This window comes from Poecilia formosa, unplaced genomic scaffold (genome assembly GCF_000485575.1).
Source record: "Poecilia formosa unplaced genomic scaffold, Poecilia_formosa-5.1.2 Scaffold204, whole genome shotgun sequence".
Classification (NCBI taxonomy): domain Eukaryota; kingdom Metazoa; phylum Chordata; class Actinopteri; order Cyprinodontiformes; family Poeciliidae; genus Poecilia; species Poecilia formosa.
This window is the reverse complement of record NW_006800143.1, coordinates 515,594-533,974: the sequence shown is the minus strand read 5'-3', so window position 1 is coordinate 533,974 and position 18,381 is coordinate 515,594. Positions and strand designations below refer to the sequence as shown.

At 39.3% G+C, this 18,381-nt stretch overlaps 1 protein-coding gene across 14 annotated transcripts in view; it reads left to right on the top strand.

Annotated features, from left to right (window-relative positions):
- rimbp2b (RIMS binding protein 2b) overlaps positions 1-18,381 on the top strand; it is a 90,870-nt gene that overhangs the window by 30,239 nt on the left and 42,250 nt on the right. For all 14 annotated transcript variants that reach the window (XM_016679177.1, XM_016679178.1, XM_016679176.1 and 11 more), the window contains exon 4: positions 17,512-17,595. In XM_016679177.1, the coding sequence (XP_016534663.1) occupies positions 17,512-17,595 (84 nt within the window). The remainder of the gene's footprint in view (positions 1-17,511; positions 17,596-18,381) is intronic.

The following is an 18,381-nucleotide window of genomic DNA, read 5'->3' as shown; positions in this document are numbered from 1 at the left end:
GTTAACATTATGTATAACATGTTATCAGACTAATTGTAGGAGGGAAAATAAGCAATTACTCATTTAAATTTTGGGGGGAATTATTTTACATCATAATAATAGTTAGCCAGTATAAAGTTCAGTTTCATTTTAGAGTCTGACATGCGGTATTTAATGATTCTGTTGCAATACGTACTGCTCGCTGCAGCCATTTTAACACGAATCCAATATAGAGGTTTTCATTAAATGTATTTTTTGTTCATTTTAATTCAGCCAATGATCCAGCCATCGACCACAATCTTAGTTACTCATGTGGCCCCTAGGGAAAACGAATTGCCGCCCCCTGATATATATTCAGGACACGGAGAGGAAGTTACAGTGAAAAGCTGATTTTGATTGAACATAAGCTGGATGATTGCTGGACAGATTTCAGAGCTAAAATAACAAAAAAATGTAACTAACGTAACAGCAGGCTCCCAGTGTCTTACTGTTCTTCATTTATTTTTTCTCCTGTGATTGGATATTTTTTTTCTTCAGGGTGGAAGCACAATGAACTGTGGATGGATGGCTGAAGGAATTAGACATTACATTTATCCGTTACTTCCTTTGATCAGACAATTGCATGGGACTTTTCACAGCCTCCTTGTGGGTGGCTAATTTGGAGCTTCTGTGCTGCTAAGAGAGATAGCACGGTCCTCCTATAACGGGATGAATATGCCGTCGTTTGCGTCCCTTCACATTGTTTGACATTTGTGGAGGATTTTAACCCTGGTTAAGGAAAGGGCATTTTTATGTCTCCTTCCCACATCACTGCCATAAGCGCCGCCTTTGACTTAAAGATTCCCTCACTCGTCTTGCTCTCTGTGCGCTGACGATGACTCACACTCCAACACGCCCTGCAGAAATCCTCTCTCATGCTCTCAACACACGGTGGGAGAGAGAGAGATGGGAAGGAAGAGAAAAGAGGGATGCCACTTTCATGTGGCTCTAGCATGCAGAGCACCAGTTCTTCTGTGCATGTGTCCAGATCCACCTGTTTTGCACGTTTAGGGAGCCAGCTATCGCTTATCAGTGAACCCTGTGGTTTCCCCACGGGGAGGGAAGTCAGTTGAGCTGCTAAACTCGAGTGAATTTCGTATTTTATAAGTGCAAGTAATTTGGTTCAGTTTCATTAATGCTTTTCCACTTACCTCGAAAAGGAAAAGTAAAAACGAACGCTAGCGTTATTTTAGCAGCAGGAGCCGAGTGCACTGAGTGTTTTAGTAAACGCTGCTTCTGTAAAGAGGTGAGTGAAAACGCTGCCATTTATAGGTTTTCTCCCCCTGATCTTCTCACCTTAGGCTGCTCTCCAGCGTGTGAGTTAATACTGTGCGACATTTTTAGTGATGCTGAGGTCCAGCCCTGCACGTGCTTGCACCGCCTGAGGTCAGCTGGCTTTGGGCTTCTGGCTCTCTGGAAACAGAAAAAGACCAAGGAGACGGAGCGTGATTAATTGTTGTATATGTGCAGCCGAAACACACAACGGGCCCGTCTGCCGCCATTTCCCAGAACACCGCCCCACAGGCTGACAATTACATAACGGGGGCCGTCCGAGCTCCTCAATCGCCTTTGTTCGTTTTATTGCATGCTAATGAGGCTGCATGGTCTGGTTAGTTGGATGTCGAGTGGGATCACGGTCATTGAACGGTTTCAGATTCTAACCGTGCAGTAGGTCACTCCTGTCTCTCACTTTCACTCATGTGCCTTACAGTTGTGAGGTCTGGTTGTGGTTAAAAGCAAAAAAAACAAAAAAAAAAACAAGCTGGGTCTCTAGGCTGGTTTAGATTTAGGTACCACTCTGTGTGTGTGTGTGTGTTTTTTTATTTTCTATTTTAGAAATTGCTGTTTTTTGTGGTCTGTTTCAAAACATGGCCGTCTCATTTTCTCTGCGTGTGTGTTTTCATTTAAATAACTCCCTCTACCCAGAGGGCTTGAGTGGTCTCTTTGTGCTGAAGCCCTGTTTGCTTTGCTTGAGATTGCATGGAGAACCATTATACAACCGCGTTCATCAGCCGCCGGGCTGCCAGCCATGAATGAGGGAATCCGTACAACCACTCTCCTCCTCGTCTTACCTTTATCTAACGCGTCCATCTCATTCTCCGTTTCACCCTGACCTTCTTTTTTTTTTCTAGTGCATATTTTAAAAGATAATTGTGGTCTTTCCCCGACTAGATTGCATCAGCAACTCTGTAGGAGAGTTTGTTGGATTTACGGTGTGTAACTAGGTCAGAGCAAAGTTGACTCTGGTTGAGTGTGAAGGCGTAGAGGCCAGTGGAAGAAGAACCAGAGATTTGTCCTTCGTTGTCAGTGGTCTTACTGTAGGCTGTTGCTCTTGGTAAAGCTGAGCAGAAGGTTATATTTTCACAAGACTCTCTGGCCTCTGAGTACACACACTCAGCAGTGCTGTTTGTTTGTGCTTCTGTTCTGCTGGTGAGACTGGTTTACCAAAGAGTTTATTGGAGGTTTAATTCTCAGCGTCTGCTAACATGGTGGCAATCGGATATGCAAATCATTGGCACGTCTCATTCCTGTCTCATTTACAGTGATAACAAAGATGATGTTTGCATCCTCATTAGTTTACTTAATTTTCCCTCCATGCCCATAAAGTCAAGAATGAAGCTGTGGATTTGTAGCTAGCTAGCGTTTGATCGTAAAGCGATATCCTAAGCTTTGAGCTTCTCATAGAGCACCGTTCAATCCATCATCTGAAAATGGAAAACGTCATGGCACAACTGCAGATCCCTCGGGGAGGTCGGCCACCTAAGGCGACAAGCCAAGCAAGAAGAGCAGCAGAGAATTGGTTTATGTTTAAGAATTTTCATTTTAATACATATGATGGGAATATTGATGCTTTGAAGTCCATGTCCACAACAAATTGAGACTTTTGTGGCAAGACTTCGTTTGCAGACATGTTTTTAGTGAGTCTGATCAAGCTTGAACTTTTTTTTTTTTTTTGCAAAGATAATGGGCAGAAACTGTAATCTCTAGATGTGCAAAGCAAAGCAGGACCATGAATCATTTTGCTTCTTTCTCCTCATTGTGCACTACTTGTCAATGATCCATTGTAAGAAATCGCAGTGTAGCTCATTAAAATGCGTGCTTGCAATGTCTCCAAATATAGACCTATTCAATTGATACGAGTACTTTTGAATTCGAAGGAGTAGCATTTAATTTCTTGAAGTAAATAAATATTTGCCTCATTTTAATGACAGTTTCCTTTTGTTCTGCAGAAAAGAAAAATGTCCATTTTTGCGAAACGTTGAGCAGTGCTGGATTTGTTGGATGTATTGGACAGCGAGGGAAAATGCTCCTCGCGTGTCTGCACAACTGACTCTACTAGAGAGAAACACTGCCCTTGATTGGCTTCAGGCTGGCCTACACAGGAGAAACGTAGCCAGGCGAATGAATGTCAATGTCAATAAGGCTGATCAAGAGGTACTGGAACACAGAGACGGGCTTGTTGTGGCTGCTTGAAGTGGGAAAAGTGAGAAGAGTGAGTCACCTAATGAGCCATAGACGGCGCAGCGTCTGTGTTAGTTGGCAAAACTGCAACAGTAAACAAGCATTATTCATCTGTGCCTGCAAAATGACATGAAATTATCATATGCGAAGCGTTCACTAGAGATTATCAACTGAAGATGCTTGGCGACAGCTAATGCCTTTTTTTAAAATATTTTTTGCTTTCAGACCGAGACTTTGATCCTTGTCTGACATTTTAGATGTAGGATTTTGATTGATAATGTGTGTCTCTCACTAACCTGGAACCATATTTGTGCATCAGGACTTTATTATTTTCAAAGTAGTGAGAGTGCAGAGGATGATACATGCAAAGAGTAAGTAAAACCAAATGAAAGCGGAGCACTGTTTTAGGAGAAGAGTACCGCAGAGAGCAGGACTTTTATTACACATGATTTTACACATGGTCCATGAAAAATAGAAATGCATGGCAGAAATAGCATGTCATCAATATTTCAGAGACCTCTTAAAAAATCTCTTGAATCATGTTTTTAGAGGAGCTTGTTTCCTTTCAAGAGAGAGCTCACCCTTAGTGCAAGCACAGCAAAAAAGAGAGGCATTTTGTTTCGACGCTTTGATGTCACGAATACGTCGAAATAGACAAAAACATGAACACCTGAAGGAGTAAATGTAAATCAACCAGAGTAAAAGTTGGTTCCTTGCCTTTGTATTGGCATTTTTTGTGCTCTCAGTGAGAAATGTTTGTGTATAATATTCAGACAAAAATGCTTTGGGTAGCAATAATGCATATTAATATTTTTTCTATATTTTTACATACACACATTGCTTGTTTTGTGTTTAAAGATGAATTTATTTGAATGGCAGACTGATGCTTAGTTGCTTATGGCACACTGAGTGAGAGAGATTATTAACAGGTAACCTTTTGTCATCAATTGTCATATTTTTTAATGTGTTTCTTGGGATTTCACTTGCTGGTCCAGTTTGAAAATTAGCTTTTTTAAAAACAAATAAAGTAATAATTTATTAAATATGTCATTAATCATAAAAATTCAAACTTATAATAGTTGATGCAGATAATTAAAAAGTGTGAAATAATTTTGTCTGTCAAACTCACCCATCAAATTTGACGGTTTGGCTAACACTGGATTTATTGAACTTCTCTACCATGATTTAATTGCCATGTAGTCGGGATGACGACCTCCATCTCCAGCGTTGTTTGCTAATTGTAAAATCTCTAGCTCACAGAAAACCTCATCAAAATCTTCCATTACTAGTAGTGCCATGTATTCAAAAATGCAGGCTAAACTAGTGGAGTCAAACAAATTACTGTTAGCCCCGCCCACAACGTCACATCTAGCCCCGCCCACAACGTCACCTCTAGCCCCGCCCCTGGGCGAGTTTGACAGAAAAAATTATTTCAATGTGAAATAAACATGGATGCTGCAGGAACAGCAACCATGAAATAATTAAAAGCATATTTAATCAATTTTCTGCATCAGCTATTACGGCTATTATAAGTTTGTGTTTTAATAATTTAATGACATATTTATTAAATTAATAAATATGAAAATGTATAACAAGCCTTTAATTAAACATTTATTTATTTCATGGTCTTTTAATTAATAATTTAATCATGTATTTACTTAATTAAATTTGTCCCTTTTAATCTTCCGTAAAAAAAATTAACTCAGCTTTGCATTCTTTTAAATGTTTTTTTTTTTTTTCCAACTTATTTTTATATTTTTTCGGGAATATAGCTGCTTAGATTATGTTCTGCATCAGAACTCCTCACCCTTGTACAAATGAAGCAAACAGAGTTTTTCCAGAACAGTTCAAGCGGCTTCTGATTTGATGGTGATGGAGTCGAGTGATTGACTGGTTCCTAGGTTGTTTTTCTGCTGTTTATCCTCTTCCTGGAGTGAAGAAATCAAAGTCCTGACAGACCCGCTCTGATCCTTGGATGGGGACCAGCAAACATATTGACAGCTGAGTCTTGTGAAGGAACAGCCGTCTATCGCAGCCCCTTGTTTATATGCTAACACCGGACCGAGTCTGACAGCGAGTTGTTTTATTTTCTTTTCAAACAAAACCTCGTTAATGAATGTGGCTGACTGATGGCAACGTAACAGGCAATGATGTGTCATCTAGAAATTACGCGACATCACAGCATTTAGCAAATTCACAAGTTTATTAGAATTTTTTTTTTTTTTTTTGCACTCGTCACTTTTGCCATCCTCCCTCCTGTTAGAGCAACTCTGCTTTCCTGTTTCACAAACAAATCCACGTAGTTTAGATTCCACCTTTTATTTTTCCATATATGTCGTGTTGCCATTTCATGGTCGCATACGTCTCTTCTTCGGGTTAAGAAGTTGGTTGAAGCCAAATTCAGTTTTTTCTTCTCACTTCATTCTTATCCTCACCTTTACATTTTGCACCTACTCATCAAGGAGTCAGATATAACATCCTCACTTCTGTGTTTACTTTGTTTTAACCTTTCACCTGTCACAAGGACACCGGTGTCCTCATGGACCGTTTTCTGACAAGTAAGTGTTTTTTGGGGTGACACAGTTCTGCTATACTTTTTTTAAATTGTCTTTTCGCATGCTATCCTCTTTACATAGATTTGCATTTAGCTGCTGTTATTTTTCTAATTTGGAACTGTGAAATTCTTGCATCGACGTTTTAGCATCTTTTGAACCCTCGTTTTTTCTGAAAAGTAGCATGTTAGGAATTAGCTCTTGTCCTGTAGGCAGACAGCTGGAGATAAATTTCTATTGACACAAAAACACCCAGCACAAATCCTTTGCTGGTCTTGCATTTAATCCAGTTGTTAAAGGACGCCACACAGCTTTAGCACAGCCAAACCTTCTGCCGGAAAACTGAGGCACAGAAAGACTAGTCGGGGAAACGGAGCCTTTACTTTCATCACTTTTACAGGTAAAACATTAAAATACAAGAAGGGGGATATAAACCTCACTGATTTGACTTTTTTTCATTTTTTTTTTTTGGTAAATTGTTGTAGCTGAAATTAAGTATGTCTTGGTTTATATTCATAAAATTAGTTTTTGATATTTTCTGCAAATTTTATAACTGTCCTATTATTTTTTTTTATCGAACTTCATTTTTGTTTTTTTGTTTTATTATCGATCTATCTGTGGTGATGTGATTGTTGTGAAGCACTTTGGCCAGATGAGGCTGTTGTAAATATGCTATATAAATAAACTTTGACTTTGACTTGACTTCCTGCCCCTAATGAAACAGTAACGAAAGAACTTCATTCACATAAACAACGGGAACCATTCTCTAGCACCTTAACTTCTGCGCTTTTCGCCATTATTCTTTATCAACACTCTTACCTGTTTATTGTTCATAAACTTTACCCACACTAAACCTTTCCACCTGTATTACTTTAGAGCGAAAGGTTGCAGACAGCAGGTCCTGTGTTCACCACTTTTGGCTGACCAGTAATCGAGGATTTTTGCAAACTGGCCATGATGGTTAGTTGGAAGGCAAAACGTCTGTTTCTCATGTGACCGTGCCAGACTCTCGTGGTGAGAGAACCTTACTCTTTATCTCCTCCTGAGCACCACCTGTCTCTCATTACTGGACACAGGATCTCCGTACCCGCAGCCATGAGACTCTGTCTGGCTTCACCGATGCCAACAACGCCGGCTCTGATGCCTCGTTATTAACAATTCAAATGGGCCTGTACAACAGGGCTCATTCTTATTCCTTTCTCTTGCATTAAAGAGCCGTAGTCGGACACTAATGGTTTGAGGCTGACAGCAGCCTTCGGCGGACGTTAAAAACGGGTTTGAGAAAGGATGTCAAAGCCCGGCACCTCTTGCTGAATGCAAGGATCCGTTGAATCATTTGAAACGCCGAGCTTCTGCTCTGGTCTTTGATAAATATTTGCCTTTCACAAACCGTTATTCTGAAAAGGAAGTTTGCGCTCATTAAAAAAAAAAAAAAAAAAAGGACGTAGAATTTATGTGTTAATTAGATGTAGTGAAGGAGAGGAAACTGGATGATCACCAGCTGTTAAGAGATGCTTAATGAATTGAAAGGCACTGAAGACCTGTTCCCTGCACCCAGTGTAGCTCCTCCCTGCAGGATGGAGCAGCATATGTCTGTGGCATTGGCACAGGATCAAAGCGGGAGACGAGCCGCCACCTCAGCTGGTAGCGGCCCCCTTTCGCTCAGAACAGCCTGAATTATCTCTGCGTGGAGCGCCGAGACGCTCGGATTGGTAGAAACCAGTCAGTTTTGTACAGTTGAGCTTTCAACCGGGGAAAAACTAATAATCAGTTTTGCTGCATCAACGCTGTAATAATCTCACATCACCACCAACGGTGAGTCTCAGTGTGAGTCTCAATGGTTGTTTCATGCATTTCCATAGCAGATTAAATACTTGCAAATACATATTTCACTCCATAACAAAAACAACACTCTTGAGCACTGAGGGGTTAATTCCAGTCAAGGAATTAAAACCGAACGTACCTCATAATTATCCATCTAAGTCTACCTTGACGTTTAATAGGTCAGCGATTGTTTATTACTAGGGACACCAGGATAACACTGGATCAGTACAAATAGGACAGCATGTAATATTTTGTGTTATAATCAGCTTATCTGGTCGTAGCCCAAGTGTGTAGACAAACAGCCAGCCTGGTTTGTGGAGAATTAATGTGATCAGGTTTGTGAGGTTCTCTCTTTTTTTTCTTTACTCACGGGAAGACTTGCCCTAACAGAGGAAGTCAGGAGATACGAACAGTCAAATTAGTCACGAGGGTTTTATTATTGAGAGGTGAGCGAAATCGGGGCTGGTTACAGCTTAATAAATTATGTCTATCTTTTTATTTTAGGATATGAACTAAATATTACAATAAGAAAAAAAATGCAACCCTTTTATCTGTTTCAAAAAGCTTAAATGTGAAGCTTTATCACTTTGATTTAGTGATAATTGTTTACTTGCTTACCAGTGTGATACACACAGTATATGCAAATTAAATGAAGTCTATTTGTGCTGGTCGTCTTTTTGCATGTTTTGTTCCAATTCAAACTTTTCTGTTGATCTCTTCAGTCAAATAGTCTGTCAATAAAATCCCACCAAGCATTATGTTTGCTGGAGAAATGCTCCAGTTTCCAATATGAGCTTTTTTTTAAAAAAAAAAAAGTATATTCACCTTTGTTGGTTTTTATGGCCAAATGGATAAAAATGTTTCACTTAGAGAGAAATACTCCAAGAATCGCTGCTGAACGTTTATGTAGGCCGAGCGATGGGTCAGGGCAAAGCATGTTGAATGAGCAGCTAGGCAAGTTTATTTGTAGAGCACATTTCACCAACAAGGCAATTCATGGTGCTTTACCTGACAAGATGAAAAAATAGGACAACAAACAAACAAGAAGCAAGAATAAGCAGGCGTGTCCAGTATCCGTACAGAAACATCAGACAGCTGAAAACATTCGGTGTTAATGTTTAGATTTTTTTTCTCAGATTTTCTCTCTGTCCTGCTTTTTCATCACTTTTTAAAGTTGCAGAACATGACGTTTCACTGCGGACTTTGTCTGATTTAGATATTCCAAGATTTCAAAAATTTATATTTTTTAATTCTGTTTTTTTTTTCTTTTCTTTTTTGCACATTAATTGTACAAATGTTGGCAAAAAATAATGCGAAAAATAGCAAGTAGGTGCTCGGTTGAAATTTCAACATGGTGTCTTCCAGCACAGAGTTTACGTGCCTTTCCGGTGCGTGCGTGTCTTTTCTCCGGGTTCTCTGGTTTCCTCGCAAAAACATTAGTTGAGTTGGTCACTGGTTTAAGTGTTGTGCGTGCTTGGTTGTTTGTCCCGTGTCTCTGTGACGTCCTGTAAAGGACAGGTGTAGCCCACCGACCGCCCAGCGACATCTAGAGATAGGAGCCAAGGACAAGTTGGAGTAGCCTCTAGATAGAAACACAAAATCACCCTTTTCTGGTAGTGCACCCTAACACCGAGTCACGTCTGAAAAGGTAGTAAAATTTAAACACAACATCTCAAAAGAAAATTGCTTGTTGAGTTTCATTGGTATATTCCCATTTTCCTCTGTGTCTCTGAAACGGTACACCTAAAAACATCCTTTTGCCAGGATTCCCTCTTGCATTTTTTCCACTTGTTGTTGACTTTGAGCATATGCCAAATTTACAAGCCCTTTACTGGCTTTATTAATTACAAATTCCATAATCTGGTGCTTTTGGATGTAAGGTTTAACATCAGACCACTGATCTTACATCCATCGCCATTTCAGTTTCAGTTTATTTTTAAGGCCTTTTTATCTAAGTCTGTCCAACCTCCTTGACATGTTTACCCTCCCTGGAGAAATATTATATATGCATATATATAATATGTAATTTAAAAGAAGTGAACATCTTCAATTTCATTCTATTTTATGTTTTTCATGAGAATTAAACTCCTGCTGGTAACCAAAAGAGCCCAGTTGTTTCTATGAAACTGTGCAGGATGTACAAAGTGCTACAAATCACCAGCATACCCGAGGTGCAAAACATCAAAATCTAAAGTTTACAGCATGACACAAAAATCACAACTTTCCCCCCCAACACATGTTTTATGGTGAGCCGTGCTGCATGGTTTATGAGTTGCTTCTGCGTCTTCTCCAGACCACAGTCAGAATAAAAAAGATGCATATTTATGAGAACTGTCTTGTGTTACAAGCTGTTTACTGCTCTGCCGTGAGAGAGGAAGGTTACCATGTGAACTGAATTACAGTCAGTGGAAGGCTTGCCAGCAAATCCAGCTGGGGATGAGTAAGCCTCTGTGTCTGAGTGGGCAACGGCGTTGGGCTTCATGCGTTTGCTCAGTTGCGGCAGTAATCATCGTGTTCTCAGCGGCCCTTAAGTCAGCGAAATGGCTTGGGCTATGCATGAATATAAAACCTGTTTATTCTCTGTAACGAGGTTTTCTCTGTGTAACGCGGCGGCGTCAGACTCGGCTCCATCGCTGGGAATTGAATGAATGTCACATCACCACACCTATTTTTACATGCAGCTCTGTCGTGGATTGTTGTTTCATTTCCACCCAGGTTCAAGTCTCATCTGGCGTCTTTGTGCTCATGAAGTGAGATTATCAGGTTTACAGTCGTTCTTCTCCTTCTTTTTCAAATTAACCTTGCCTGGCTGGTGTTAGTACAGTTCATTACCCTACCGTACCCTCCTTTGCTCTGCAGATATCACTATATTTTAATCAATCAGTTTATAATTGAACTTTGAGGCAGCTGTAGACTGTAGTTTCACATTCTGCTTTTGAAATCAATATCCTGATTTGTCCCTCCATGGCTTATTTCACTTCATGTTTTTTCCTTTCATCTTTCCAGCGTTATCCACGCGACATTAAAGCAACAAACGTCACGCGGTTTTATTAGGATTTCATGGACAAACTAATGATTGATTTTGAAGCGGAAGGAAAAGTATTCATGTTAGCAATGAAGCGATCAGAATTTTGTTCCAATTCCCCCCAATTATGTTTTCTCTTTGAAATATAGCAAGATATGTGGGCAGCATTTGAACTTTTTTTTTTTTTTTTGGAGGCTTGGTGCCACGAAAAGAAATTAATTATTTACATTAGCAGCAGAGGAAATGCCAAGCCATTGGTGCAAGAGAGTAATTGGTGTAAGACAGGGTTTATCTAAAAATTTTAAAAGAAGATAAACGTTTGGTGGTGATTGCTGCTCTTAGTGTTTGCTTAAACAGCATCTTCTGTATGTTCCCTAGAGAACGTGGACTCTTACCTTAACTCCGAGATTTCCTAAAGGCTGCCAAACTTTTCCAGTCCTGCATGTTCCTTGACACTCAGGAGTGGAAAGAAAGCTCACATGGACAAAACAGAGCAACTCGGCAGCAAAACGTTCAGTCGCCATGTTATGTGCTCGCCGACTCGCTTGAATGAAAATGTCTCAGAAACTAGCTGTCTCTTGTGCCGGGCTCTGTTTTTCTTTGACTACCGGCAACAAACTGTTGCTCTTAAGTCTGACCATTGTCTAGAGATCAGCCTAAAAAAATGTCAACCAGCAAATGTTTGTGCCGACTCACTTTCAGGCAAAAAAAATAAAAAATAAATCGTGCAGTGTTTCTCCAGCTTAAGTCTTCTTAGTCAGTGATTGTATCCACACTGAACAGTGTTGTCAGCATGATGAGGAAGAGCGTGAATATGATATTTTTGAGTTTACCACCGTGCAGTCTGCATCGATGCGTTTTTCTTGTCACTCACATGTCCATCCTAATATTTAGCAAGTATTTATTTTAGTCTAGTTCGTACTTTTGAACGCAAGTTGATTCACTGTCACCGTTTTCTGATCCGTCATCAGGATTTTCGTCCGTAACGTCTGTTACTCGTTTAGTCCTGTGCGCCTTTGTGTCTTTAGTAATGCGGATGTCGAATGCGTGGGAGTTGGGAGTCTTCTAATTTTCTGAAAATATGTTAATAACCATTCAGTCTGCATTTCGTTGTGCTCAGATTCACATGCACAGACGGGCAAATATTTTACACTTGCAGACAGCTGATATGTACTGTATTAGCGCCGTGCAGGATCCTGTGTCTGCACACAGCTAAAACCTAAGCTGCACTGATTATGTAACTCACGCTGCCATTTCCAATGATTTGAACTTGCAAGCGCTTACAACGCTGGACTAGATTACTGTGTGTCTGGGCCAGGAGTGTGTGCACAGCATAGACGTATGCTAAGAGGAACTGCCGTCTAGGTGTTTTTTTTTTTTTTTATTAAAGGGAGAACATCCTGGAAAAAAAAGCGTGACACTGCATTTGTCTCGTCCTTCCTGCAGCCTCTTTTAATGGCTTGGTCAGCTTGTAGAAGTTTAACCACAGACAAGATGCATAAATAAAATATAATGGAAGGATGTTTACCTTGGAGGATTTAGAGAGGTAGAAATCATCTTCATAGCATATGCTTCGGCTAGAGGTAGCAATTTGTAAAGCTATCAGGTTTTTTGTTTTTTTTTTAGGTAATCCTTAGTTAGGTCATAGCAAGATGAATGGCTGGGGCGGCCATATTTCATGCATGGATATTAAGAACACTGACTTGAAATGGGAAATATTTTTGAATAAAGACTACATTTAAGTTAAAAGTCATCCTGTAGACGATCTGAATCGATGTGTATTGTTTGCTCCTCATTTGTACTCAATGTAATTGGTGTAGTTCAAAAGCCTGTTTGATGAGCCAGTATTTTGTGAGCTTCTAGAGTTTAATATGCGTGCTTTCTTTTTTTCATACTTTTGATTGCATTTGTTAAGTAGTATGACAAATGTTACAGCAGGCTTTGCTGCTGTAAATTCATATCAGTGGTCATTCAATATTATTTATTTTATTATTTATATTAATTATTTATTTTCTTAATGAAAATGAAATGTAAAATGCATTTAAAATCTTTATCTATGTAAATGTCCTAGCTGGTCACTGTGGCATGTTCATAGAAAATGTGGACAGAATAGTGGTGCGTTCAAATACACGCATTTTAATTAAATATGCGACAGTTCCATGTTGAAAGTTGTGTGGCTGCTCTATTAATGGCTATGCATGTGACGCATTTATTTAGCACTAAAGAGTCCTGCTTTCTAGTTTTATTGAAAATGCACAAGTTATATCCTGTTTGTGAAGAACGGTCTATTTTTTCTTTCTTTCTTTCTTTTTTATTTTTTTGTCAAAATCCATTTCTTTCTGTTTCTGTCTAACCCATAGGCGGGCTTATTACAGCATCCATGAGTACCTGTCATCCATATTCAATGCAATAAGCAGCGAGCGAGCAGGAGAGAGAGCGAGAGAGCATAATGAGGTTACCCGTGCTCATTAGAGATTATACACACAGCTTTCCCAACTCGGAAAGATCAAAAGGCTGATCACTGAGAGTAGGATGGGGAAAGCCTCTTGTGTCAATTATTCATTGCAGAAATAATAGCAACCCATCAAAAACTCATCCTATCAGGATGTTGCTGTGGAGTGAAACCATCAGCAGCAGAAACGGTTAAACAGCTCCAGTATTTTCTCCAGTAAATCCACCGTGGGGTTTTCTGAGGAACTGTCCATGGTGCCGATCACAAAGTCAGCCGCATTTTTAGCTCGGGCTCCTCTTAGATATGTTTAAGTTATTACATGAACATGCTAGCAGCAATGTCCCCACTGCAGTAATAATTGAAAATCATTATGTTCAGTTATTGAATGACCATCCATACTCTGGCTGTCCAATTTGAAGGGGCTTTACTATATTTTTGACAAAATACGATGAAATATGAAATGGATAAAATATGTTTCTAAATATGAGACATGTATGTCAGCTACATACAGTCGGTGAGCACTTAACGTGCCACTGTTTTGGTTACATAATCATTGTTCCTGCAGTGGCAGATTTGCATACATTAATCAAATGAACACATGACCAAATGCTTTGTGTTTGATTTTGTTGCAGTATTGAAATACAATTAAAACATAACATGGCAATGTGGACAGTTAAACATGATTAAAGTGGGGGGGAAAAAACACAAGATGCATCATCAAGAATGACAGGGAAAAACATTCTGCATTGTCATTACATTACAATATCATCTAAGGTGCTATTAAATAATTCAAACTGTGTTTTGGAAGAGCATAAAGAGACCAACTAAAGTAGACCAGGGAACAAATCAAGGAAATAAAACAAAAATGATAATGAAGAAAACCGTGGCCGTACTTTAACAACATCAACCAAACCTGCACAAGAAAAGGCAAGATTGTGGATATCCAGAGGAAAAATATTACAGAAAACATAAAAAAAAAACTTAAGCAATAGACTAAAATCTCAGAACCAAACTGCAAAAGTCCAGAAGTATAGATTTCTGTGAATGCCCCTCTCATGGATACATTTGCATTAGTGCCACAGAGGCACAAATGCTAGACACAGCCTAAGGGGGTTGGTCTTTTGCATCTGTCTTCATCTGCTGTGCTGTAAACGCCTCTTCACTTATACAAGAACTCATTACTCACAATGGCAGCCATTTGAATCTTTTATCAGAGAGATTTTTAATTGAACATTGGCGAATGTGCTCCAAACAAATGGGCCTCGGTGAGCCTGCAAGTGGAGTGTTTCTATGTGTCTGTATGTCTGAGAGTGCACGAGTCTCCGCCTGCACAAACGGCTGTGTGAAATATTCATCAGTCCCGTAACTGACTGGTTCAGAAAATTGTACGTATTAGACATGAGCCCACACAGAAGAGGGCAAGCGAGCTGTCTGCGGAGGCTCTGAGTGATTCGCGCGCAGGGATCTGCTCAAAGGTGCATTGTTAGCTTTCATTGGCTTGTGCTGGTGGTTTCTTCTCCTGAAGAAGATATAAGCATAAAAACAATAACACCTGAAAAAGAGACGTATTTTCTGTCCTACCATGACGAGCATAAATGTGGCGTGTCCGAAAGCCGTGATGAAACTGCTCCCGTTGATCAGGTGGGTCTAGGACCAAACAGCTCACATGGGTTTGGGCTAAAACAAAGGATGAGTATGGAAACACTTCATTTGGTTTACCTTCCCAAAGCCCTGGAAACCATATTAGATTACATGACAACATGACCTCTGAAGTGGCAAGACATGCTGAATAAAAATCTGACAATAGACAGAAAATGAGTGTTTTTGCTGTATTTTAACAAGATAAAGATTCAAAAATTATGCTCAGAGCTCAGTATTTTAATATTTGGCGGTATCGGTCCGATATGTAAAACTGGCCGATCATAAAAACCAATGTGTGTATTTTCATCTTGCTGACATTTATTTTGGAGAGGATTATCTATGTGATGTTTTTTTATTTCTAGTCTATGTGACAGTGATGGTGATGCAGCACAGGATTGTGAGGGTATTTAAGTGAAGCAAAGACGCAAAGTAGGCAGTGTGGTCATTTTGTCAGGATAGGGAAAGATATATAATATCTATGATATCGGTCACTGGGCGATATTAATGCGATATTAATATTAATGTCTCGTATCGATATCTAAATGTTCTTGCCGCTCCATCCTTACAGAGAACTAAATGCAGTCCTGTAATAAAGACATTTGTGGCACCATTGGTTATTTCCTGACACCCTGACATGATTACTCCCCAAATGAATCAATGAAAATCAAAAAAGGGGATGTTTAAAGTAAAGATTAATTTATCTGAGGGACATTAAAATATTGCTACCAATGGGGGCAAATACATAAATACATGTGCTCAGCAGGTTTTTAAAATCTAAAGTACAGATGATAATCAGTAAGATTAACCTTAAAATGACTGTAACCACAACTCTACATTGTCTTTACATCTTTATTGCTTAAAAACAAAATACCGTTGTTGTTTTTTTTTTTTTTGTCAGATTGGAAGGTTCAAACGTTAACCCAACATGGCACCGTTAATCTGTACGTCCCGCGATGAGACACGGGGGTCAAAGACTCAAACATGCCGACTGTCAATATATATAACCAGCAGATGGAGCAAAAATGAAAATTTCATCCATTTGAATGGATTCCAATATCCCGCATTCAGAGTCCAGTCAAGCTGTGCACAATCACGCGTTCCCACGCTCAGCATGTATTATTTGCTGAGGGCTTCTGGTGGCTCCAGTGGTGCCTATTTTAGTCCTGCTCAGGGGCATGTGGCGTTCTGCTGCTGGAGCTCGTGCGCGTGTGTGTGTGTGCACCGCTCACACACACACTGACACAGATAAAATCCTGTTTAATATTAGAGTTTAATCTTGGGACACTCAACCTCAGACTCAATGCCGAATACGTTTGGTTAAAAATAAAAACTATTCACGTAAACTTCTGGTGATGTAACTGTGTTAGAGAGTCACACTGTAACATAAAAACGGGATCTTCAATACCATTTAATGACATGCAATAATGCATAGAAACCTGCTGTAGATAAAACTAACAAGACATTCAGTCAGGACCAGCTTTGCCTGCTTCAGGATTTTTCCAAACAGCATTTATAGGTTGGGCGAGCCGTTCTCTGAAATTCACTTACACACAGGGAAGCTAATTCTTCTAGCATTAGTCAATTTTACCATAAATATTAGTGTTTTGTAAAGAAAAATGCAGAAACTGCTGTTTTTCTCCATTCTTGTTTATTTCCTCTTTTTTTTTGCTTTTTATACGATGATGGCAAATTTTGTTTGCAATGTGATTTGGAGCTGTTCTTATTTTTAAAAGCCACCTAAGACTGAATCATATTTCTACCTGAATTATTTCAATCCTCTTAAAACATTTACAAAATTACTATCTCACAACTGGTGAGTTCAGTACCGTCTTCGCCCTCTGTGGAGAGTGTCGTTTTGTCCTGTTTTTATGCCAAGAGAAAGCAAAATGATCAGTTTTATGTTAAGATAATGTTAACATTTTACACTCACTCATATTAACATGTTGGGACTTTTAAAGTAGATCCTTGATGGTTGTTGTAATGAAATGTTTCCTTTTAATTAAGACTTCACTATAAATTTGTAACAGTGGAGTGAATTTGATTGGGTATTCTTTCTGAAACCTAATACTTCCAGTATGCTTTAACACCGACTCTGTCGTTTTTTTGTTCTTTTTGTTTTGTTCACACACTCAAGTTTCCTTTGGATTTGTTGAAACTTCTCCACCAGAGTGTGTTTTCAAATTTACAAATGTTAACATTTGTTTTAGATGAGGCCAAATCTTTTTGCATCAGTGAGCATATGGGGTCAAATATAAGAAGGCTTGCATTACAAACATTTCTCTTTGAGATCCTATTACTGATCAAGGTCCACATCCTATGTTTTCTTTGTTTTATTCATTCATTTTAAATATTTACAGTATCCTTTCTGTCCATCTGAATTAAGCACATTAACATATATTTCAGTGGTAATATGAACATACACTTTTGCAAAAACCTAATTACTGAGAGGTCCTGTTTCTATTTTTGTCCTGATGTGGATAAAATCTTCATTTCCTGACATTTATCCTCTTCGTTTTGTTTCTTCTTCTTCTTCTCAGGAGACTGAGATCAGCACCAGAAGGAAGGAGTGTGAAGCACTCGAAGCAGAGGTGAAGAAAAAGAATCAAACATGTCAGACTTTGGTAAGTGCTCCAAAAATATATCCTGGCCTCTGAATGAAAGGATGATGGTTAAAATTGATTTCCACCCGAGAGCCTTTCCCCACTATCTTCACAGCCAAACATCCCTGGGGAGAGAGTGTGAGAGAATGGGTGACAAAGATAGCTTGGCTCTCAAAAGATAGAGGGTTGTCAGAAATGACAAAAAAAAAAGCGATAAACACCCTAATCAGAAGCATTAAATCTAGCCGGATACATGTGAATATGACAGAGTCGTGTTATTGTTCATGTTTGTTGACATTCACGTTGTTCAAGCCAATACTCGGTTGTCACTTTGTTGGTTTCTTTTGTACACACAACAAATCAAGAAGAAGCTCCACACAGTGCCACTTTGCAATATCCAGAGGTACACTGCAATATCTGTGTTTTTGTACCACTGTAAAAGGTCAGTTGTGTTGCACTGCTTGTGCATTTTCATTTGGTGTTTCTTGAAGGACGTTTTCTTTACAGTGCCCCAGAAATGTCACTCCTGCAGCTGGAGTGGCCTTTACCCGGTACAAAAGCTAAAGGGAACAAACACAGAAAAGGAGAAAGAAATAAAAAATTGTGGAGAGAAGATGAAAGAAATGACTGAACTGCTTCCAAATAGCTGTTTTTTTATTTTTTGCTCTGAGGCACTGTGGCTGTGATAAAGCAGTCATTATTTGCTTGAAAATATGTTCAACAGCATGAGCCAGATCCAAGAAAATGCTAAATGGTTCTCTGGACTTAGGGGTTTTAATTGAAACTCAGTGTGATTGCATGTATGCT